Raw genomic sequence first — 23,770 nt, 5'->3', positions numbered from 1 at the left:
ATCAACAATACTCATGCATTGTAAGCATCAACAATACTCAGGCATTGTAAGCATCAACAACACTCACACATAAGCATCAACAATACTCACGCATCATACGTACCAACAATACTCACACATCATATGTATCAACCATACTCACACATCATGTGTATCAACAATACTCACTCGTCATAAGCATCAACAATACTCACACATCATAACTATCAACAATACTCACACATCATAAGCATCAACAATACTCATGTATCATAATCATCAACAATACTCATGCATCGTAAGTATCAACAATACTCACTCATCATAAGCATCAACAATACTCACACATCATATGTATCAACAATACTCACACATCATAATCATCAACAATACTCACGCATCGTAAGTATCAACAATACTCATATATCATAAGCATCAACAATACTCACGCATCATTTGAGCACGTCATGAACTCGCCTTTTACTTTTGGGTGCCAGGAACCAGTATGTAGCATTGCTGTATGGCCCTAAAAAAAATAAAAGCAAAGGAAGAAGCATGTTTAAAAGTGGTCAGATACCTCGAGGGTAGATAGCATAATGGTTATGCAAACACACTTTCATGCCTGAGGCTCCAGAGTCCCAAGTTCAGTCCTGTACCACCATAAGCCAGCGCTACGCACAGCTCAGCTGAAAGAAAAAGAAAGGGGGGAAGAAAGGAAGGGAGGGAGGGAGGGAGGGAGGGAGGAAGGGAGGGAGGAAGGAAGGAAGGGGAAGGAAGGAAGTCGGCCAGACAAACAAGTCGATGAGAAACTGCCATATAATGCTCGAGTGTAAAAAAGGAAATGTTTACTCCTTCAGAAAGAGAGAGAGAGAGAGAGAGACACTGCAGCCCTGCTTCACTTGCAGACAGCCTCCCCTGCAGGTGGGGACCAAGGGCTTAAAGCCGGTTCTCGTGCACGGGAAGTGTCCACTCAGCCGGGTGCACCACTGACCAGCCCAGAGACGTGCGCTACCTTAATTATAAACTGACATCACTTTATCTCAACTGTATTTCACAATAGATTGTGCCTAGTGCATTTTGATTACTCTCACATTATTCCTATCACTTGTCGGACTGACTCCCTAGCACGATAACAGTGCCGCACACCCATATAGCAGATGCTTCTAAGACTGAAAATAAAAACTTCACTTTAGGAAAGAAAGAAAACACAGAACCATAATAAGAAAATGTCAGTATACACGCCTCCTCTCCCCTCCCTCCCCTTCCCCCGCCTCCCTCCCCTCCCTCCCCTTCCCTTTCAGACCTTTTTCTGTGCCCCCAGGCTTTTCACTGAGGCTCAACAGATGCATAAAGTGATCTAGAAACAAAAATGTCACCAATCTGGACTGGATGATACATATGTAAAAATCAACGTATAAGAAACTAGGAAGGGGCCGGGTGGGGGCGCACCTGGTTGAACACGTATTACAGAGCGCAAGGACCCGGGTTCGAGCCCACGGCCCCCACCTGCAGGGGGAAAGCTTTGCGAGTGGTGAAGCAGGGCTGCAGGTGTCTCTCTATCTCTCTCCCTCTCTATCACCCCCTTCCCTCTTAATTTCTGGCTGTCTCTATCCAATAAATAAAGACTAAAAAAATTTAAAAAGAAAAATAAAAGAACTAGGGGTTCAGGTGGTAGCGCAGCCGGTTAAGCATAGGTGGCACAATGCCGAAGGACCAGCGTAAGGAACCCAGTTAGAGCCCCCGGCTCCCCACCTGCAGGGGGGTCACTTCACAAGCAGTGAAGCAGGTCTGCAGGTGTCTGTCTTTCTCTCCCCCGTCTCTCCTCCTCTCTCCATTTCTCTCTGTCCTGTCCAACAAAAACATCAATGGAAATAATAACAACAACAACAACAAGGGCAACAAAATGGGAAAAAATGGCCTCTAGGAGCAGTGGATTCATAGCATGGGCACTGAGCCCCAGCAATAACCCTGGAGACAAAAAAAGAAAAAAAAACTAGACCTCTTCGAAACATCTAGGAAAACTAGCCCTAAGTAAATAAAACTATGTGATATTGGTGTAAGAACTGATAAGCTAGCAAACCAACCACAAAGGCCACTCACACATACCGTTACTTCTCTCCTGGGTAGCAAAGTCAGCTAGAGCCTAATACTTCCTCCAATAATAATGGAGACTCTTTTATCCTGAGAAGATCCCAAGGAAAGGCATACTAAAAACAAGCAAAATGGGAGTTGGGCGGTGGCACAGCGGGTTAAGCGCAGGTGGCGCAGAGCACAAGGACCGGCATTAAGGATCCCGGTTTGGGGAGTCGGGCGGTAGCGCAGTGGGTCCTTCTTCTTCTGGCGTTTGCCCTTCTTCCGTAGCCAGTCAACAGTGTCAGGTTGAACCTGCTGTAAAGTTTCGAGACCTCCTTTGAATGTGGAGAGGTGGCAGTCGTTGACTATGTGGGTCATAGTCTGTCTGGAGCCGCAGGGGTTAAGCGCACGTAACACAAAGCGCAAGGACCGGCCTAAGGATCCTGGTTCGAGCCCCCAGCTCCCCACCTGCAGGGGAGTCACTTCACAGGCGGTGAAGCAGGTCTGCAGGTGTCTGTCTTTCTCTCCTCCTCTGTCTTCCCCTCCTCTCTCCATTTCTCTCTGTCCTATCCAACAACGACATCAATAACAACAACAATAAAACAACAGGGGCAACAAAAGGGAATAAATTTTTTTTTTTTTTTAAAAAAAAAAGGATCCTGGTTCGAGCCCCCGGCTCCCCACCTGCAGGGGAGTCGCTTCACAGGCAGTGAAGCAGGTCTGCAGGTGTCTGTCTTTCTCTCCCCCCCCCCCGTCTCCCCTCCTGTCTCCATTTCTCTCTGTCCTATCCAACAACAACGACATGAATAACAACAACAATAACTAAAACAATAAAACAACAAGGACAACAAAAGGGAATAAATAAATATTAAAAACAAAACAAAAAAGCAAAATACACATGCAGAAATCGAAGCACTGTACCCGCCTCTCTAGAAGGAATGAGCCGGACCCCAAGCACCCAGACAGGAGCTGAGACCAGCCCCGCCCCCCCATGCCGCCCACGGTTCCTCGACTGGCAGCAGGTCAAGTCCTGACCTTCTGCCCATGTTCACAGAACAGAAACGGAAACTTCAGGGTGGAACCTACTTCTACAGAAGGGGGACCCAGGCTTGAGAAAAGGGCCACACTGGAGAGTTAAAGCTGCATTTCCCCCGTGTGAGTTTAATCCCGACACTCCCGCTTGCCGTGGGTACACCCGCGTAACGCTAGGGAGCCTTAGCTCTTAGGGCTCGGTCTTCACTGGCCGCCACTAGCTTCGTTCCTCTTCCGCTTGCTAGGCCGCCCTTAGATAACCCAGAAGCGAAACAGAACCACAGAACCGTCTACCCAGCTACCCAGAGCGAGCAGCTGCTTCTGCCAGCCCAGTCGCAAGCATGCCCAAGGCTACTCACCGGCCTGCATTTTGCACGCTGCGTTTTGCACGGTACGAGCGGACGGGCCTCCTCACGCCTCCACGCCAGGCGCCAGGTACGCTAAGTCCCATCACGGGCCCTCTTTCGCTCTTGACTCGGGTGCCGCAAACACCAGCCAAGACAGCCCTCTGCCGATATTCCTCTACAGGTCACACCTTTGGCTTAAAACTCTCGTGCTGGCTTTGCCGCCTCTTCACAGTCACAGACTGACAGTTCTAGTTCCAGCTTCTGCTACAACTTCACTTTCTGAGCTCTCGGCCCCAACACTAACACGCGCTAACCCAGTGGCACTCGTTCATTTCTCCCGACCGACGCCGTGCTGCCTCGCACCAAGGCTCCCGTGTGCTCTCCTCACTGCTCGCCTGCCTCCTGCCTTCAAGTGCCGTCTTCTCCCCCACCTAGTTAGTAAACGTGGTCCGTCCCATTATTCTCTAAGGGAGTACTTGCCATTTGCTTAGTACCAGTACTGTAATGTGTGATTCTGCGATGAGAGGACGGCTTTGTGCGGCGGAGACCAAGATCAGCTAGGTGCTGGTGAGCCAGGAAAGGCTGGGTCACGTGACTGTGGGAGCCAGCCAGCTCGGCTGGGCCGACACCCTGGCTGTGGGCTTCTGGCCTCCAAAAATTTCTGTTGTTTTAAGCCACCAAGTATGTGTTAATTGATTACAGTAGTCTTAGGAAATTAGTATACACTCTCAGCCTAAAGACGAAAAGAACAGCGAATGAGTGGTGTGGAGTTTTAGTCAATGCATTTGTTTCTTGTTTGCAGTGGTATGCATTCACAATTCTGAAACTGCTTTCAATATAAAACAGAACTAAGCAGATGAGGGAACGGGCTGAGAATACTTGGAGTCAGGTCTTTCGCTGGCAGAGAAGGGAGCTACAGAAATGGAAGGGGGAAAGTTAAATAAACTTGTATTTGACTCAAATTAGAGCCGGTCCTATGAACTCACACTTTCCACTAGGTAGATAAAAACACAAGTGTAGGCGGATTGTTTAAGTCATCCTCTAGCCTTCTCCACTCGAAATGCCAGGGGGAGAGGGCGCCCCAGAAAACTGAGCGGACGGTGTGGTTTTTAATTGCACGTCCCCAGGGGAAAACCAGGGCTAAAAGAAACTGGGACTCCTTAGAGGAAACGCCTGGTTCCAGGCTGGGGCAGGAGACACACAGCATGGACAAGGGACATCTTGCTATGCCAAGAAGTAAGACGGCCCAGAGGGAAGAGTGATGGCTGTGAGTGAGACGGGTTTCAGTGCATCTGGGGCAGCTGGGCAGCGGCAGGGGTGACAGGTCAGACACCACTGGCCACACTAGCAGTCAGGCTCGTCACAGGTAGAGGAAGCTCTTCCTTACAAAACAATGCTGATGAACCCAGGTGTCCAACAACAGATGAGTGGCTGAGCAAGTTGTGGTCTCTATACACAACGGAATACTACTCAGCTGTAAAAAGCGGTGACTTCACCGTTTTCAGCTGAACTTGGATGGACCTTGAAAAAATCATGTTGAATGAAATAAGTCAGAAACAGAAGGAGGAATATGGGATGATCTCACTCTCAGGCAGAAGTTGAAAAACAAGATCAGAAAAGAAAACACAAGTAGAACCTGAACTGGAATTGGCGTATTGCACCAAAGTAAAAGACTCTGGGGTGGGTGGGTGGGGAGAATACAGTTCCAAGGAGGATCCAGAGGACCTAGTGGGGGTTGTATTGTTATATGGGAAACTGGGGAATGTTATGCATGTACAAACTATTGTACTTACTGTCGAATGTAAAACATTAATTCCCCAATAAAAAAAAGTGGAAAAAAAATAAAATTAAAAAAAAAAGTGCTGATGAATAAAGACCAGATACAGGGAGATACCAACGTCAGCTTTTTGTGCTCATAACTACAACAAGTGAAGCACCACGTTTGATTCAGGCAGAGTCACTGACAAATGGTGAAAACTAGTGGAGAAAAAGCATGATAATTAAGAGGACATTCCCACAGACTCGAGATTCCTCTCTACAGGACTTACAGTCACAAAGGTAAAAGGACAGGAGTACAGGGCAGGAGCCTCACACCTCACACACACAGCAGGAGAAACCGCAGGAGGCAGGAGGCGGCCTCGGCGCTCTCTGCCAGAGGAGGATGGCTGCGGAGGCTGAGGTGTCCTGACCTGACGCTTCGCTTGTGGAGATGTGGAACTACGAGCTGTGACGATAGTCTTGTACAGCAACGTTTCCTTAAAAAATAAATTACGGGCCTGGGGAGACAGCATCATGGTTCTGCAAGACCCCCCTGCCTGAGGCTCTGAGGCCCCAGGTTCCATCCCCAGCACCACCATCAGCCAGAGCTCAGCAGTGTTCTGGTGTGTTTCTGTCTCTGTCTATTTGTCTGCCTGGCTGGCTTTCCTTCTTTCATTAAAAAATAAATACATAATAAATATATATATATATAAGTAAATTACCAAAACTAAAGTTTCTCCACAGAAAAGCAGCTTACACTACAGACAGACAGCCTACTGAAAATATCTGTACATGTCTGACGGGGCTGCCGTGCAAAGCACAGAAAAACTCATAGAATTCAACAATTAAAAGAGCAAGCGAAGTCATCAGGAACAGGCAGAGGCTCTGAGCAGACAATTGTCCGAAGGAGACATGCAGGAGACAGACAGACGCGTGGAAAGGCGCACTGTCTCCTGAGGGACGCAGGCAGACAACGCGGCCTTGCCCCCTGCCTGAGAGAGACGCTCTCGGGAGGATGCGGTGAGAAGGGAGCCAGTGCGAGAGGCGTCTGTGGGGACACAGAGTGGTGCAGCCTCACGGAAACCTGAACAGAATCTCCTCGGAGAATAAAGAAAAAGCTCCACACGGACCAGCTGCCCGCTCTGGGGCGTTTGCTCTGAAACGCTGACAGGCCAGGACCCCGTTCACCACAGGCGCACGTCACGCGGCGCACGAGCCGGGGCCTCTCAGGCACGGACATGCTGAGGTTCCGGGGAAGTCTCCCTCCTCCATTCTCTGCTCTGCGTGCCTCTCAGGCAGAAGGGAAAGGCTGGCCTAGGAAATGAAGTCACGTATGCCTCAGGCGCTGGCTCCACAAAAGGAAAAAACCACCAGCACTCGTCGGAGGAGGTGTAAGCTCCCCTCCTGTCGCAGAGTCCCTGACAGCTGACAGCCGACAGCCGACAGCCAGCAGCCGGCACCAGCCCGGCCGCGAGCAGAGACAGAGCGTGTGCTATATGCGGACAGGCCAGGACAGGACAGGACAGCACAGCACAGCACAGCACAGGACAGGACAGGACAGGACAGGACAGGACAGGACAGGACAGGACAGCACAGCACAGGACAGGACAGGACAGCACAGCACAGCACAGGACAGGACAGCACAGGACAGGACAGGACAGGACAGCACAGGACAGGACAGGACAGGACAGGCCAGGCCAGCACAGCACAGGACAGCACAGGACAGCACAGGACAGCACAGGACAGGACAGGCCAGGCCAGCACAGGACAGGACAGGACAGGACAGCACAGCACAGGACAGGACAGCACAGCACAGCACAGGACAGGCCAGCACAGGACAGGCCAGGACAGGACAGGCCAGCACAGGACAGCACAGCACAGGACAGGACAGGCCAGCACAGGCCAGCACAGGACAGGACAGCACAGGCCAGGACAGGACAGCACACAGGACAGCACAGCACAGGACAGGACAGGCCAGCACAGCACAGCACAGGACAGGACAGCACAGGACAGGCCAGCACAGGACAGGACAGGACAGCACAGGACAGCACAGGACAGGACAGGACAGCACAGCACAGGACAGGACAGGACAGGACAGCACAGGACAGCACAGGACAGGACAGGCCAGCACAGCACAGGACAGCACAGGACAGGACAGGACAGGACAGGACAGCACAGGACAGCACAGGCCAGCACAGGACAGGACAGGACAGCACAGGACAGGACAGCACAGGACAGGACAGGACAGCACAGCACAGGACAGGACAGCACAGGACAGCACAGGACAGGACAGGACAGGACAGCACAGGACAGCAAAGGACAGGACAGGACAGCACAGGACAGCACAGGACAGGACAGCACAGGTCAGGACAGGACAGGACAGCACAGGACAGCACAGGACAGGACAGGACAGCACAGCACAGGACAGGACAGCACAGGCCAGGACAGGCCAGCACAGGACAGGACAGGGCAGCACAGCCCAGGACAGGACAGGACAGCACAGGACAGCACAGGATAGGCCAGGACAGGCCAGGCCAGGCCAGGCCAGGACAGGACAGGCCAGGCCAGGCCGAAACACAGCTGCGGGAAGAGGGAGCCCACCGCTGGCAACGACAACGACGGGACGGACATTATCTTGAGTGAGATAAGGCAGACAGGCGAGGGAACAAGCAGGGCTGCGGGTGCCTCTCTGCTTCTCTCCCTAGCTCCTCATCCCTCTAAATGTCTGTCTCTACCCAAATAAATTAATTATTTTTTTAAGAAAAGATATGGGGAGTTGGGAGGTAGTGCAGCGGGTTAAGCGCAGGTGGCGCAAAGCACAAGGAACCAGCATAAAGATCCCGATTCGAGCCCCCGGCTCCCCACCTTCAGGGGAGTCACTTCACAGGCAGTGAAGCACGTCTGTAGGTGTCTGCCTTTCTCTCCCCCTCTCTGTCTTCCCCTCCTCTCTCCATTTCTCTCTGGCCTACCCAACGACGACAACATCAATAATAACAACAATAAAACAACAAGGGCAACAAAAGGAAATAAATATTAAAAAATATTTTTTTAAAAAAAGAAAAGAAATGGGGGGCTGGGCGGTAGTGTAGCAGGTTAAGCGCACGTGGTGCAGAGCACAAGGACCAGCATTAAGGGTCCTGGTTCAAGGCCCCGGCTCCCCACCTGCAGGGTAGTCGCTTCCCAGGCGGTGAAGCAGGTCTGCAGGTGTCTGTCTTTCTCTCCCCCTCTCTGTCTTCCCTTCTGCTCTCCATTTCTCTCTGTCCTATCCAACAACGACATCAATAACGATAACAACGACAACAAAAGTAACAACAAGGGCAACAAAATGGGAAAAACAGCCTCCAGGACCATCACTGTACGTGGGGCAGGGAACACGGTGGACGTGACTCAGACACAGCAGACTCGGGCCCCCAGGCTGCTCTCAGACGGTTCTTTCCCAGCTCTCTCACCTCACTAAGCTTGTTCGGGTGACAGTTGACGGTCAGCGGCCCCATGTCCCACTGCCCCTCTCCACCTGAGTGCGCCACCCGTGACCTCACGTCGCTAGAGCAGCAGCACATGCTAGGGCCGCGCGAGAGTGACCTGTGGCTTAGACGAGATTCCGGCTGTTCTTTCTCATTCTCATTGTCAGATTCCTCCTCAATAATGTCTTTTTATTAGTGATTTCATAGTGACTTGCAAGACTCCAAGAGAACAAGGTGTCCTCCTACACCACTCCTACCACCTGACTTCTGTTGCCCCTCCCCACCCCCACCACGATAACCACCAGAACTCTTCAGGGTCTTAGATGTGGGCTGAGCTTTGCTTTTTCTCAAATTCTATGTTTCAATTCTCTATTTTCCACATATGAGTGAAAACATCTGGTAGCTGTCTTTCACTTTTTTATTATATTTTACTTATTTATTATTAGACAGAGACAAATTGAGAGGGAAGGAGGGGGTAGGGAGGGAGACAGAGACACCTGCAGACCAGCTTCACTGCTTGTGAAGCCCTCCCCCTGCAGGTGGGGAGCGGGGGCTTAAACCTAGGTCCTTGCGCACTGTAACTGTGTGCTTAACCAGGTGCACCACCGCCTGGCCCCTTCACTTTCTCACTTACAGAATAAGGCCACTTTACGCCACTTGACCACCCCAGTGCCCCAGCCGAAATTACATATGACAGAAGCAGCACCTGGTCACTGAGCCCTACCAAACTGTGAGGAATGATAGGCTACTGGAGACAAAACACCCACCTTGGGGGTGAGTCACTGCAGCTCAAGCCGACTGGAGGTAGAGGTGTGCTCGGTCAACTAAGTCTGCCGACTGGAGGTAGAGGTGTGCTCGGTTAACTAAGTCTGACGACTGGAGGTAGAGGTATGGTCGGTTAACTAAGTCTGCCAACTGGAGCAGAAGTGTGCTCAGTTAACTAAGTCTGCCGACTGGAGGTACAGGTGTGCTCGGTCAACTAAGTCTGCCGACTGGAGGTAGAGGTATGGTCGGTTAACTAAGTCTGCCGACTGGAGCAGAAGTGTGCTCGGTTAACTAAGTCTGCCGACTGGAGGTAGAGGTGTGCTCGGTCAACTAAGTCTGCCGACTGGAGGTAGAGGTATGGTCGGTTAACTAAGTCTGCCAACTGGAGCAGAAGTGTGCTCGGTTAACTAAGTCTGCCGACTGGAGGTACAGGTGTGCTCGGTTAACTAAGTCTGCCAACGCTCAGTGCTTACCTTGGTGTTGGCCATGTCCACGATGTACTGGTCCCCCTTGATACATTCCATGACTTCAAAGCCATCTCTGTCGATCACTTTGGCCTGAGAGCTTCCAGATACGACAAGAATCATGTCTCCTGTGTTGCTGTACTGCAGTGACTTGATCTGATGGCTACATAGAAGGGAAGAGTCATCGGTAAGACAGTGAGCACGGCGTTCATCTTTCACCACACTGAGTCCAGTGCTGCCACAAGACAGTCCCACACGTGCACAAACAGGTCACCGCAGACTCAGGAACATGAGCCTTGAACAGGCTCCCCCACCCGTGAAGGGGCCGGTCCTCTTCTTCCCCCACTCTGTTTTAAATCTTTGCTCGCCTGGGCTCATGATTGGTCAACAGTTTGTTTGGCTTTATATGTTACCTCTTTCTTCAGCCACCAGTTTCCAGATGCTACCATGATGCCGACCAAAATTCCTGGACAGGCGACCCCACCAATATGCCCTGGAGCCCCGCTTCCCCAGAGCCCTGCCCCACTAGGGAAAGAGAGAGACAGGCTAGGAGTGTGGATCCACCTGTCAATACCCATGTTCAGTGGGGAAGCAATGACAGAAGCCAGACCTTCCACCTTCTGCTCCCACAGTGACCCTGGGTCCATGCTCCCAGAGGGATAGAGAATAGGAAAGCTGTCAGGGGAGGGGATGGGATACGGAGTTCTGGTGGTGGGAACTGTGTGGAGTTGGAACCCTCTTATCCTATGGTTTTGTCAGTGTTTCTTTTTTATAAATAAAAATTAAAAAAAAAAAAAAAAAACACTTAAACCTGACTCCTGCTTTTAACTTTTCCTTTTTTTTTTTTTTTTTTTTTTTTGCCTCCAGGGCTATCACCGGCATTGCAAATTCACTGCTCCTGGTGACCTCTTTTCCCTTTTTTTTTTCCTTCTACTTTATTGGAAAGGACAGAGAGAAATTGAGAGGGGAGTGGGGAAAGAGAGGGAAATAGAAAGACAGACACCTACAGACCTGCTTCACTGCTCATGAAGAATCCCCCATGCAGGTGGGGAGCTGGGGGCTTGAACCCAGGTCCTTGAGCAGGTCCTTGTGCTTCGGTGGCGGCACCATGTGCTCGCTGAGCCCTGCTCTGGCTTCCCACTCGCAATGTGAAGAGTGGCAGCGGAGAGCGGAGCGGGCTGAGGCTGAGGGAGGAGTACGAGCCCCTGCACGGCGGGTGGGGGCCTCTGGAGGCCGGGGAGCATCGGTGAGGGTCATGCTTAAGGCCCTGACGCCGCCCAGATCAGAGCAATGCCCTGTCCTGCCTCCCTCTGCCTCCGGGGAACTCTCTCACACCCGTGACTGACACATCTTTACAAGAGCAATAATAAGCAGTCTACAGAAAGGAAACTGTGACCGCGTTGAGCCGGAGGCAGAGAGCTGCTATTACGATTACTTTCATGTCCAAGGTGTCTTTGATGTCATTTGGAGAGACAAAATTGGTGGCCGGCTGTGCTCCCCACAAGCCACACTGAAGGTAAGTTCATCGTCCACTAAGAGACGCCTGGGGACGCGGCACAGCTGCAAACTCGAGGCCCTGCTCCAGAGAGGGAGCAAGCAGGAATGGAAGTAAGGCAGCAAGAGGCGGAGAGGTGGGTGAGCTTGTTGGGCTAAAGGGTTTTCCTAGACTGTGAAAGAGAAAGAGAACTCGGCTAGCAGAGATATATCGGGGCCAGGTGGTGGCACGCCTGGCTGAGCGCACATGTCACAGTGTGCAAGGACCTGGGTTTCAGCCACCGGTCCCCACCTGCAGGGTTGTGGTGAAGCAGGGCTGCAGGTGTCTCTCTGCCATTCTATCTCCCCCTTCCTCTCAATTTCTGGCTGTCTCTGTCCAATAAATAAATAAAAAGATTATTTTAAAAATATAAAAAAGGGGATGGGGGTATAGCATAATGGTTATGCAAAGAGACTTTTATGCCTGAGGCTCTCAAGTCCCAGGTTCAATCCCCCACACCGCCATAAGCCAGAGATGAGCAGTGCTCTGGTAAAAAAAAAAAAGGGGGGGGGGGGGAGTCGGGCAGTGGCACAGCAGGTTAAACGCACATGGTGCAAAGCGCAAGGACCAGTAAGGATCCCGGTTCGAGCTCCTGGCTCCCCACCTGCAGGGAAGTCGCTTCACAGGAGGTGAAGCAGGTCTGCAGGTGTCTGTATTTCTCTCCCCCTCTCTGTCTTCCCCCTCCTCTCTCCATTTCTCTCTGTCCTATCCAACAACAATGACATCAATAACAACAACAATAATAACTACAACAACAATAAAAAAAATACAAAAAAGAAAAAATAGTGGTCCGGTTGGTGGCGCAGTGGATAAAGCATTGGACTCTCAAGCATGAGGTCCTGAGTTCAATCCCCGACAGCACATGTACCAGAGTGATGTCTGGCTCTTTCTCTCTCCTCCTATCTTTCTCATTAATAAATAAATGCAATCTTTAAAATATATATATATATACACACACACACACACACACACATACATATATATATATACAATGGGATAGAAAGCAAGAGTGTCAAAATTGAAAAGTCAATACTTCTGAGAGAAGAAATCAGAGAGATGACAGTCTAAAGACAGTGGAAGTCATAAGAGATACGGAGAGCCTATGATGCTGAGAACTTAGCGGTGGGAAGTATGACCCAGAAGTCACAGAGCCAGCGAGCTGTGTGTACTAAGACTCACGCGTTAGAAACTGACTAAGCTGCCCGAGAGCCGCTATTTGCTGAGCGCTCACGCGGCTGGGGTCAGGTACTGTCCTAAACTCTGCACCTCACCTTCTCATTCAGTTAACAGCACAACCTACGGATTTGAGTTTATTTACTTCCTTTTTTTTTTCCAGAGCACTGCTCAGCTCAGACTTGCGGTGCTGAGGACTGAAGCTGGGACCCCGGTGCCACTGGCGTGAAAGTTTTTTTCCAGAAGCATTATGCCCTCTTCCCCGGCCAGGGTGTGAATAGTTCACTTTATTTTATAGGCAAGGAAACCAAGGGGTAAAGTGATTAACTGGCTTGCCTAGTATAGAGTTGGTGACTGGCTAAGACAGAACTCAGGCTCAGACTTTATGGCTGAGCTCGTGCTCTTGATCTCCATGGACGCTAACTCCAGAAGGCTTAGTGGCGAGAAGGAACGCTGCGCGGGTCAGTCTGCCGGGAGGAAGAGAAGCAGGGGCCTGGAGCATTTCAACATGTGACTTAGCCCACCTCTCAGATACTTGATTTTAGGATTTTCAAATAAGTATGTGTCAAATATGTATTTTAGCATACAAGATAACCCTATGGAGTAACAGTGTTAAAAGTTTCGTTTATTTGATTTTGTTTTATTTTACCAGAGTCTTGCTCAGCTCTGGCTTATGGTGGGAATTGAACCTGGGACTTTGGACCCTCTTTGATAATCATTACGCTATTTCCTCCCCCCCCACCCATTTTTAAAGATTTAATAATATTTCAGCATAAAAATATTTTTTATATTTATTTTCCCTTTTGTTGCCCTTGTTTTTTATTGTTGTAGTTATTAATGTTGTTTTTATTGATGTCATCATTCTTAGGACAGAGAGAAATGTAGAGCGAAGGGGAAGGCAGAGAGGAGGAGAGAAAGACAGACACCTGCAGACCTGCTTCACCGCCTGTGAAGCGACTCCCCTGCAGGTGGGGATCCGGGGGCTCGAACCGGGATCCTTACGCCAGTCTTTGCGCTCGACATGTGTGCTTAACCTGCTGCGCTACTGCCCGACTCCCTAAAAATAATAATTTTAAAGCAAGAAACACCTAGACAGACTGGGTTAGGTGTATAACTGAATTCTACTAGCTTGACAATTTTCCTGTACATTAAAAACACTCTAAAATTAAACTGAAACTAACCCTTTGAATAAAATGCCAATACAATTTATTATTTAAGCATACACATGCACACAAATCTATTTTTTTATTGCCTTGAGGCAGAGTCATCGCTGGGGCTCAGTGCCAGCACTACAAATCCACCACTCCAGGTGAACATCTTTTCCTTTCTTTTTCCTAACTTTTATTAGATAGGGGGGGACGCATTGGATCGACCTTCCCGTGGTGCATCCCGGGAGTACCCATTCACTGGGGAAACTGACGATCCTTCCTAGCCGACTGAAGCCACATGGATCCCAGTCACTGTCAAAGCCAGCAACAAGCAGCTCCTGACAGCTTTCAGCCTGACGCTGTGGACTGGCTACGGAAGAAGGGCAAACGCTAGAAGAAGAATTAGATAGGGTGGAGAGAAATTGAGAGAGGGTGAGGAGATAGAGAAGCGAGAAAGGCCTGCAGACCTGCTTCCCTGCTTGTGCAGCGGACCCCCTGCAGGTGGGGAGTGCCTTTGGTGCTAAGTGTGCTTAGCCGGGGGCACCGCCACATGGCCCCCAATGCAGACGTACGACGTACCTATCCGTGTCTGTTTTCCACAGCAGTTGCTGACAAGGTAAGTAAATGACTACTCCCCAGTATCACTGAGCATGCGCAGCTCCCAGATTTGGACCCTGAGTGCCATTCCCTTGTTTAAAGGAAGTTTTGAGAGAAGTGCTGCCTCCAGGACTGGGGAGGAGGGAGGAACAGGCCAGGAAATCTGCCATCTGCTTTCTTAGAAATCAAGTGAGTTCTTAAAGGCCTAATGGGGTCGCTCAAAGCTACGTAGCAATGAAAGACTCCCACTGGTCAAATCTGGGCAATTCAAACATCAGAAAGAATAATGACTGCAACTGAATGAAACACGGGGAAAAAATTTAATCACAGATATTGATACTCAAAAATAAAAAGGAACATCACCACCAAAATCACACACCGAGAATTCATTTATCACCACAACACTCCAGTTAAAAATGAAAGGAAGTAACTAAGCATTTGTCCTGCCTACCCAGTAGACTGTGTATCGAAATATACCAACAGTGAGGAAAAGTTCTACTTTTAGACCAGAACGCAACTCTGGACAAAGCAACAGGATTTGCAAGCAGGTGGGTTTCACAGTAAGGTGCATGCTTTGCCGAGCACACAGCCAGATCTGAGGCCTGGCATCCTGAGAGAAAGCTCTAGTGTCGCACTGTCTCTCCCTCCATTTCATGCGCAAGGCCCTAGAATCGGAAGGAAGGAAGGAAGGAAGGGAGGAAGGAAGGGAGGGAGGGAGGAGGGGGATGGGAAAGGGAGGAAGGAGGAAGGGAAGAAAGGTGGAAGCCGGATGCAGTCTGCAGTGCAAGGTGTGTCATCAGGGCTGTTAAGTTTATTACGTGAGAAGATGAGCATCCCTGACTAGTTGCAAGATGCCCGAGTAAATTCTCGCCTACCACAAATACCTGAACTTTGCAGTGGGTGGACTGATATCAGCAAGCTGACCTGGGAATCTATCACAACTGTGACAGTCGCCACATAGCGGCATCTTGTAGGTACCACCGGCCACCTAGCGAGAGACAATACAGCTCACTATGGAGCCTTCAGACCGCCTATGGGAAGTGCCGGGAATAAGAGACACAGCATAGCCACGGACTCAGACGGTGAGGGAGAAAGAGTCTGACTGTGAGCAGACATCTGTTAGCAAGGGGTGCAGAATTCAACAGCAAGAAGAAGGCACTGTGCTTGACCAAGAGACACGTGAGAGCCGGGAAATGAACGCAGGATGACCTGAAGGACCCGTGTTCCATCAAACAAACCCTGAATGCCAACAAAATTGAATTATGGAATTGTTATTGGAAATATTAAAGAAGCCAAGGAATTCTGTTGTAAATAATACTAGAACTATGTTTACATAGGGAAATAACTATTTTTTAAAGATACATACAGAAGTATTTCAAAATAGAAGTCATTTCACTTTAAAATACCACCAAAACTGCAGAAATGAGAAGCAGCAGACACAGGCTTTCTAACTGCTCAGTCGGGGAAGCGGTAGGCGGCTATTATATTAGCACACGGCTTGCCTCTGCCTTTGAAATATTTCACAGCAACAGTGAGCTACAGACGATATATAAACAGAGACAAAATATACAACGAGTCAAAGTCTTAGAAAGTAGTCACATCACTTGGCGGTAGGGACAGAGTCACACAGTTCTTCCTCATGGTTTAAAATAGTAACGTTCACATAATGTGCGCGCTATTGAGAGTTTAGATTGCTTTTACGCGGACTGTCCGGAGTTTTGCCGCTCCCACCACCCTTTGCTGGCTAGCTACTGTCTCCAGAGGCAACAGTCTCATCACGGAGAGGCGGTGCTGTGAAGCCGGCTTGTGGATTTCTCTGACAGTCTCTGTTTCTCCTGCTGGGTGTTTGTTTCTGCCCCTGCACAACCCCATCACTCCTGGTGGACTCTCAGCTTTTCCTGTCAATATCAGATAGAGACAGAGCGGGAGAGAGAGGGGAAGAGAGAACTATCACAGCACTGTTCCACCACTCGAGAAGCTTCTCCCGTGGCCTAGTACTGGAGGCCCAAAGTCAGGGCAGGTGTGCTGTCTCCTGGCCCCGTTTCCTGCCTTCAGATACCTACAGTATGTAGGACAGTTAACAGTGAACTCTAATACCAGCCTCACTTAAGACCAAGGAGACGTGATTTTACGCAGAGCTGACCACTAAGAGCTTGGAACTGCAGAGATAAAGGGGAGCGCAGTTCCTGAACCAATGAGCAGACCAGCAAAGTACCATGTGGAGAAAAGAGACGGGTGGCATTTTTTTAAAGGTCACCCCACTCAGTCAAGATGACATATCACATTATGAAAATCATAATATAAACTCAAACAGCTTAACAGCAACACCAACAAGCAATCCAATAAAAAGTGGGCAAGAGATCTGAATAGAGTGTTTGCTAAAGAAGACATGCCATGACTCACAGACATGGAAAAGCACCCACTCAACTACAAAAATGCAAACTAGGGAGCCGGGCGGTAGCACAGCAGGTTAAGTGCACGTGGCACAAAGCACAAGGACTGGCATAAGGATCCCGGTTCGAGCCCCCGGCTCCCCACCTGCAGGGGAGTCGCTTCCCAGGCGGTGAAGCAGGTCTGCAGGTGTCTGTCTTTCTCTCCCCCTCTCTGTCTTCCCCTCCTCTCTCCATTTCTTTCTTTCTTTTTTTTTTTTTTTTTTTTGCCTCCAGCGTTATTGCTGGGGCTCAGTGCCTGCACCACGAATCCACTGCTCCTGGAGGCCACCTTTTTTCCCTATTTGTTGCCCTTGTCATTTTATCGTTGTTGTGGCTATTGTTATTGTTGTTATTGATGTCATCGTTGTTGGATAGTACAGAGAGAAATGGAGAGAGGAGAGGAAGACAGAGAGGGGGAGAGAAAGACAGACACCTGCAGACCTGTGAAGCGAGCCCCCTGCAGGTGGGGAGCTGAGAGCTCGAACGGGGATCCTTACGCCGGTCCTTGTGCTTTGCGCTGTGTGCACTTAACTTGCTGCGCTACCGCCTGGCTCCCCCTCCATTTCTCTCTATCCTATCCAACAACTATGATATCAATAACAACAACAATAGTAACTACAACAGAAAAACAAGGGCAAGAAAAGAGAAAATAAATAAAATAAATTTTTAAAATAAGAATAAAAATAAAGAAAATGAATCTGAGGTGCATTAGATATTTGAACAGTAAAAACGCCGTAAGCACATATAAACTCACTGTATCTTATGTAATATAGGTGGGACTCAGATGACGGCAGCACTGTTTTACACCGTGAAGACAGTCAGCTCCATACTTACCACTCACAGGGCTGAAGGGACCGAAACGCCTTAAAAGAAGCATCCATCCCGGCAAAATCCCAGAATTTAACGTCGTAGTCGTACCCGCCAGTCACTAGTCGGGCGCCTGAGGGGTCCAGACCCAAAGCAGAAACCTGGTTTTAAAAAAGTAGTTGGGAAAAAGTTATAGTCTGTTATAAATTCCATTTCTTTTTCTTTATAAAAAAACATTTTCTATTTATGTATTATTGAGGCGAGGCAGAGAGAAGTTGAAGAAGAGGGGAAGATAGGCAGAGAGATGTCTACAGCCCTGCTTCACCACCTCTCATGCAGCTTCCCCCTTTCAGGTGGGGACCAGGGACTTGAACCCCGGTCCTCGTGCACTGTGATGTGTGCGCTCAAGCAGCTGCACCCCGCCCAGCCCCCATCCCTTTATCTAAGCCAAACCGTGTCGACAGTCCCGGCTTCCAGGCACTGGCACAGAGCCTTCTCTGGCATCATTTACAAAAGCACTACTACTTCCTGAGAAATGAAGGGAGAACACTGAATCTCCTCTCACCACCACGGTGCTCCAACTTATGTACTCAGAGCAGTGCGGTCAGCACCTCACACGATACAGACGCGGGTGTCAGGCAGGTGTAGTGACAGAACGTACACGTGACAGGAGCAGGGCTAAGGTGTCTCCCCACCTCCCCTTCCTTCTCCACTTCTCTGTCTCCATCCATAAACAAATCAATCAAATATTGAAAGAAAGACTTTCATCCCTAAGGTTCTACAGTGCCCAACCCTATGGGTTTTTTTTAAAAAAGATTTTTTTAATATTTATTTATTCCTTTTTGCTGCCCTTGTTGTTATATTGTTATAGTTAATGTTGTTGTTGATGTCGTCGTTGTCGGACAGGACAGAGAGAAATGGAGAGAGGAGGGGAAGACAGAGAAGGGGAGAGAAAGACAGACCCCTGCAGACCTGCTTCAACATGAAATGTACCCCTGCAGTTGGGAGCAGGGGCTCGAGCCGGGGTCCTGGTGCTTGGTAATGTGTACGCTTTTACCGGCTGTGTCACCACCTGGCCCCCCAGTCCTATTTCTTACAAAAATAAAATTTAACTTGAAAATATATGACTATTTTTTAAGTTTTATTTATTTATTTATTTATTATTGGGTAGAGACAGAGAGAAATTGAGAAGGGGAGGGGAGACAGAGTTAGAGAGACAGAGAGACACCTGCAGCCCTGCTTCACACTTGTGAAGCTTTCCCCCTGCAGGCGGGGATCAGGGGCTTGAACTTGGGTCCTTGAGCACTGTGATGTGAGGGCTTAGCCAGGCATGCCACCACCTGGTCCCCATAAGACTATTTAAAGCATATGTGACGTCATGGTACTGTTACAGAATCCCAGATCAAACGATAAGAGCGTTTCCTTTTAAATACTGACATTTTCTTTGCTTGTCAACATGAAAACTAACAGAACTCTACAGAGTTCCAAATAAAGAGAATCTGATTCAGTAAAAAGTGTGGGGCTGTCGGAATAGCCGCCGCGTAGGTCTCCGACTTCTATGCAGATGTGCGCCACGGCTTTCCCAGCAGCCTGATAGTTACAGTGTCGACAATCTGATGGAAGTGAACTTCTAAGAAAACAGTTTTTGTGTTTGGTTAGGAAGACCTTTCACGGGGCCGGGTGGGGGCGCACCTGGTTGAGCGCACATGTAATAAGTGTGCAAGGACCCGGGTTCGAGCCCCCGGTCCCCACCTACAGGGGGAAAGCTCTGAGAGTGGTGAAGCATGGCTGCAGGTTGTCTGTCTCTCTCCCTTTCTTTCTCCCCCTCACTTTTCAGTTTATCCCTCTCTCTAAAAAATAAATAACAAAGACATTTAAAAATATTGATTATTCAGGGCTGGGCCTTGGAAACACAGGAAAGAAGGCACACAAGTTGCCAGGCTCGAGGACCCAGGTTCAAGCCCCCAGCCCCACCTGGAGGGGAAGCTTTATGAGCAGGGAGAAATTCTACAGGTGTCTTTCTCCCGCCTCTCTCCTTCTGTATTTCTGTCTCTATCATAATAAAGAAAAGGGGGAAAATAGGAAAAGAAAAAAGCTCCACCAGCAGCCACCACTGCGAGCAGCGGAGTGACAGTGCGGGAACTGAGCCACAGCGAGCAGCGGAGTGACAGTGCGGGAACTGAGCCACAGCAATAAGCCTGGAAGGAAAAAACGATCGTTCACTTCATTAAAAATAACAATGGGGAGTCAGGCGGTGGCGCAGCGGGTTAAGTGCACATGGTGCGAAGCACAAGGACCGGCGTAAGGATCCCGGTTCAAGCCTTGACTGCCCACCTGCAGGGGAGTCGCTTCCCAGGCGGTGAAGCAGGTCTGCAGGTGTCTGTCTTTCTCTCCCCCTCTCTGTCTTCCCCTCCTCTCTCCATTTCTCTCTGTCCTATCCCACAACGACAGCAACAACAATAACCACAACAATGATTAAAAAAAAAAAAAAGGGCAACAAAAGGGAAAAAAATGGCCTCCAGGAGCAGTGGATTCATGGTGCAGGCACCGAGCCCCGGCAATAACCCTGGAGATAAAAAAACAAAAAAAAAAACAGCAGAAGGTAAGAGAAGAAGCCAGAGGGAGAGCCAGGGAGAAGGAGCAAGAGCTGCAGCACGGCTGCCCCTGGTGACGCTCCCTTCTTAGAGGGGGCAGGGCTGGACCTGGGTCCTCAGGCACGGTCGCGTGTACACGGCCCCGGCTCCACAGCACAGATGTGTTCAACTGAGACCATCTTTCAAAAGGAAAAACTTCAGTGGGAGAAAGCTCAGTATGTTAACATGTTGTCTGTTAATTCTATCTTTTGTGTGATTTCAGGATCTAGTTCTTTTGTTTGCTTTTTTTTATAGGACAGAGAGGGGAAGGGCACAACCAGAGGAAGAGAGAGAGAGAGAGAGAGAGAGAGAGACACCCGCAGCACTGCTTCACCACTCGTGAAGCTCCCCTCCTGCAGGTGGGGATCAGAGCCTTGAACCTGAGCCCTGCCCATGGTAACGTGTGCACTCTTCCGGGTACACCACTGCCTGGCCCCTGGATCTATTTCTGTTACTGTTTTCTCTCTTTCTTTTACTTCTTTATATGTTGGACATCTAGAGAGAGGTAGCTTCATTGAAAAAGGAAAAGGAAATGATTGTATCCTTTCATTCATCATAAGTAGGTTTCATTTATTCATCCACCACTTCTTAGTGATTACAGTAGTGGTTTCCTTTTACATCTCAAAAATTGTATTTTATTCATCTTTAAGTAACAAAAATATGTGTGTCTAAAAAATATAATCATAAAACAAACATAGTGACTATTTCTTATCTCAGCATTTATCTGAAAAATGAACTGAATCTTTCACTGGCACAGAAAGAGACTGAAGGGCAGTGGGAGATTGCCCCACAGCATAAAAGAAACTGTGCAGGGACTGCATTTCTTTCTGTTATTTGTGGTTTTCCTTTATCAAAGTAAAAGAGGTTTAGAAGCCAACAATAACAATGGCAATAACTGCTTCTACATTAAATGAAAATCAGTGGTTATTTGGACTGAACAGAAAAGTAATCCACTTCCATTAATGTTTATCGCTTTTGTGGTATCGCTTGGTTGCATAATCAGCTTTAATATGAACGCATACCATTCACTTTTCCCAAGAGACTTGTTGAGAGAAAATAATCACAATTTTCCAAACTTACCGTTTTTGTGCCATGCCTTAGTGTAATTTCATGTGAGTCAGGAATTTTTTGGACAGGGCTCTAGGAAAAACAAAAACAAAACAAATGTTATCACTGAATAACAGAGGGTTGGTTATCTGAGGTACTGTATTCCATGTCACAGAAAAATTTTAATAAATTAATTGCGTCACCGCTTTTTAATGCAAAACTTAGTCAGCAAACATTAAAAGGACAAGGATATTTCATTTACACTCTTCGAGGTAAGCTATACTTAGCCTCACTGAGTTGGCAATGAGTCTATGTTAGACCTCTAAGGAGATAAATCTAGGAAACACTGTGGAAACCAAAAGCTTCTCTGAGCATCTGAGATATTTAAAGAATTTTCACTGGAACCAAGGGGAAACCTAGAAAGACACTATGTGTCTGATTTGTGACCGACAAGGCAAACTGACCCCATAATAGGTATACAGATTTTAATTCTTCAGAGCTTATAAAAACAACAAACAACTGAGAGCTCAAAATAAAGAACTCACTCTCTGATTCAGCGAGCGCATGAGTAGTTCTCATAGTGCTGTTATCGCAGATGCTAGGTAAGGTCTCAACAAACACACCCTCCAATAGGCTTGGGGACGGGCAGAAAAACTGGTGGAGAGAAGGTGGATGCAAAAGGCAGGCACAAGAGGTCGCAAAGATCACCTAGACGTGCCCATCGCCGGAGAGCAGGGTGATATTACTGAAATCCTGTGGTCGTTAAAAAGCCGCACAAAGGAGCCAGGTGGCGGGGCACCTGTGTAAGAATCTTACAGCACGTGTGTAAGAATCCACAAGGACCAGTGTTCGAGCCCCCGGTCCCCACCTGCAGGAGGGAAGCATCACTAGTGGTGAAGCAAGGATGCAGGTGTCTCTTTCTCGTTCCCTCTCCATGTCCCCCTTCCCTCTCAATCTCTGTTCTGAAAAAAATAAAATAAATAATGAAAAAAAATAGCAGATGCACGCAAAGATCGTCCTTGAATCTACTTGATTAAACGTGTAACCTAACAGACTCTGGCCCTTTATCCCTTTCCCGTTAAGATCTCTGATCACCAGCTCTGCCACGGCTCACTCTTGTCAGCACATACAACACACAGTACCGACAGCTCCCACATCCAAAGTACCTCCAAGGTCACCTGTCTTGCCTGCGTCGCTATGTTTTCCTTTGAAGCAAGTCTTCTGCCCTACGGAGTTTATGTGATGTCTCTACTCTCGTTTGCCATCCACTCTGTCTCTGTCTCTCTTTACCAGAGCCCTGCTAGCTCTGGCTTGAGGTGGTGCAGGGGAACTGAACCTGGGACTTTGGAGCCTCAGGCATGAGAGTCTCTTTGCAGAACCATTATGCTCTCTCCCCCACCCTGCCCTTCTATCTCTGCCACGTTGATACTAATCACCTCATTCCAAACACAGAGCATGGTTTTTGGTACTTAAGAGCTCTTAATAAACACTTATTAATAAATACAAATGCCCCCAGGGGACTTTTCAGAACTTAAACTGCACACCTGAGCTTCGACAGCATAAATGTTTAGCTTCTCCCTTCACATGAAAAATACTCATTTTGGGGAGGAGCAGTACAGACAAAGAGCCAGAGACGCTCAGGTTTGAAAGCAAAGCTCTGTCGCTCATTACCCCTGCCGCGACCGTCCTCAGGAAAGGGAACTGCTTCTGCTCACTGCACATGAGAGACCGCTTCCTAGGACACAGAGAAGCCGCACGCAGCGCTCTTGCACACGTCAAGCTGTGGGTCTAGTGGGAACTCCAGGAAGCACGGCCAGGCTTCCAGCGGTAAAGTTTCTTCGTTTGCTAACAGGAGAGCGACTGCCCCACCTAGCTGGCTAGGCAACAGCTCACCCTACAGAGCAGAGACTTTACCCTCCGTGAGGACTTGAGTTCAAGTCCCCCAACTACCCTACGGGCGTCCCATGGAAAGAGGAAGTTTCACGAGCTCCTCTGTGTCTCTCTCTCCCTCTCTACCTCACCCCTCGTCAGAGAAGGCAAGAGCCCTCCGGGAGCAGTGGGGTCAGACAGACAAGCAACATCAGTGAAGCCCTGCTGGAGAGAGAGAGAAGGATGGAGGGAGGGAAGGAGGAAGGTAGAGTCCGTTTTTATTGTTAGTGATTTAATAATGACCGACAAGACTGCAAAATAACAGGGGTACAATTCCACACAGTTGGTTTTTTTGTCTCCAGGATTATTGCTGGGGCTCAGTGCCTGCACCATGAATCCACTGCTCCTACAGGCCATTTTTTCTCCCTTTTGTTGCCTTGTTGTGGTCATTATTGTTGTTGTTGTAGATAGGACAGAGAGAAATGGAGAGAGGAGGGGAAGACAGAGGAGGAGAGAAAGACAGACACCTGCAGACCTGCTTCACCGCCTGTGAAGTGACTCCCCTGCAGGTAGGGAGCCGGGGGCTCGAACTGGGATCCTTATGTCTGTCTTTGTACTTTGCACCACCTGCGTTTAACCTGCAACACT

The 23,770-nt window shown here is 48.9% G+C and overlaps 1 protein-coding gene across 1 annotated transcript in view; it reads right to left on the bottom strand.

Annotated features, from left to right (window-relative positions):
* Positions 1-23,770, bottom strand: part of WDR70 (WD repeat domain 70) — a 136,925-nt gene that overhangs the window by 80,005 nt on the left and 33,150 nt on the right. Inside the window, exons 5-8 of the mRNA XM_060190966.1 lie at positions 21,287-21,346; positions 17,601-17,734; positions 9,892-10,045; positions 429-505 (exon numbers count right to left, since the gene is read on the bottom strand). Of these exons, the coding sequence (XP_060046949.1) occupies positions 429-505; positions 9,892-10,045; positions 17,601-17,734; positions 21,287-21,346 (425 nt within the window). The remainder of the gene's footprint in view (positions 1-428; positions 506-9,891; positions 10,046-17,600; positions 17,735-21,286; positions 21,347-23,770) is intronic.

The sequence above is a fragment of the Erinaceus europaeus genome, chromosome 5, assembly GCF_950295315.1.
Source record: "Erinaceus europaeus chromosome 5, mEriEur2.1, whole genome shotgun sequence".
In the NCBI taxonomy this organism is placed as follows: Eukaryota; Metazoa; Chordata; class Mammalia; order Eulipotyphla; family Erinaceidae; genus Erinaceus; species Erinaceus europaeus.
The sequence above is the reverse complement of the archived record's forward strand: the minus strand, read 5'-3'. Positions and strand labels throughout refer to the sequence as shown.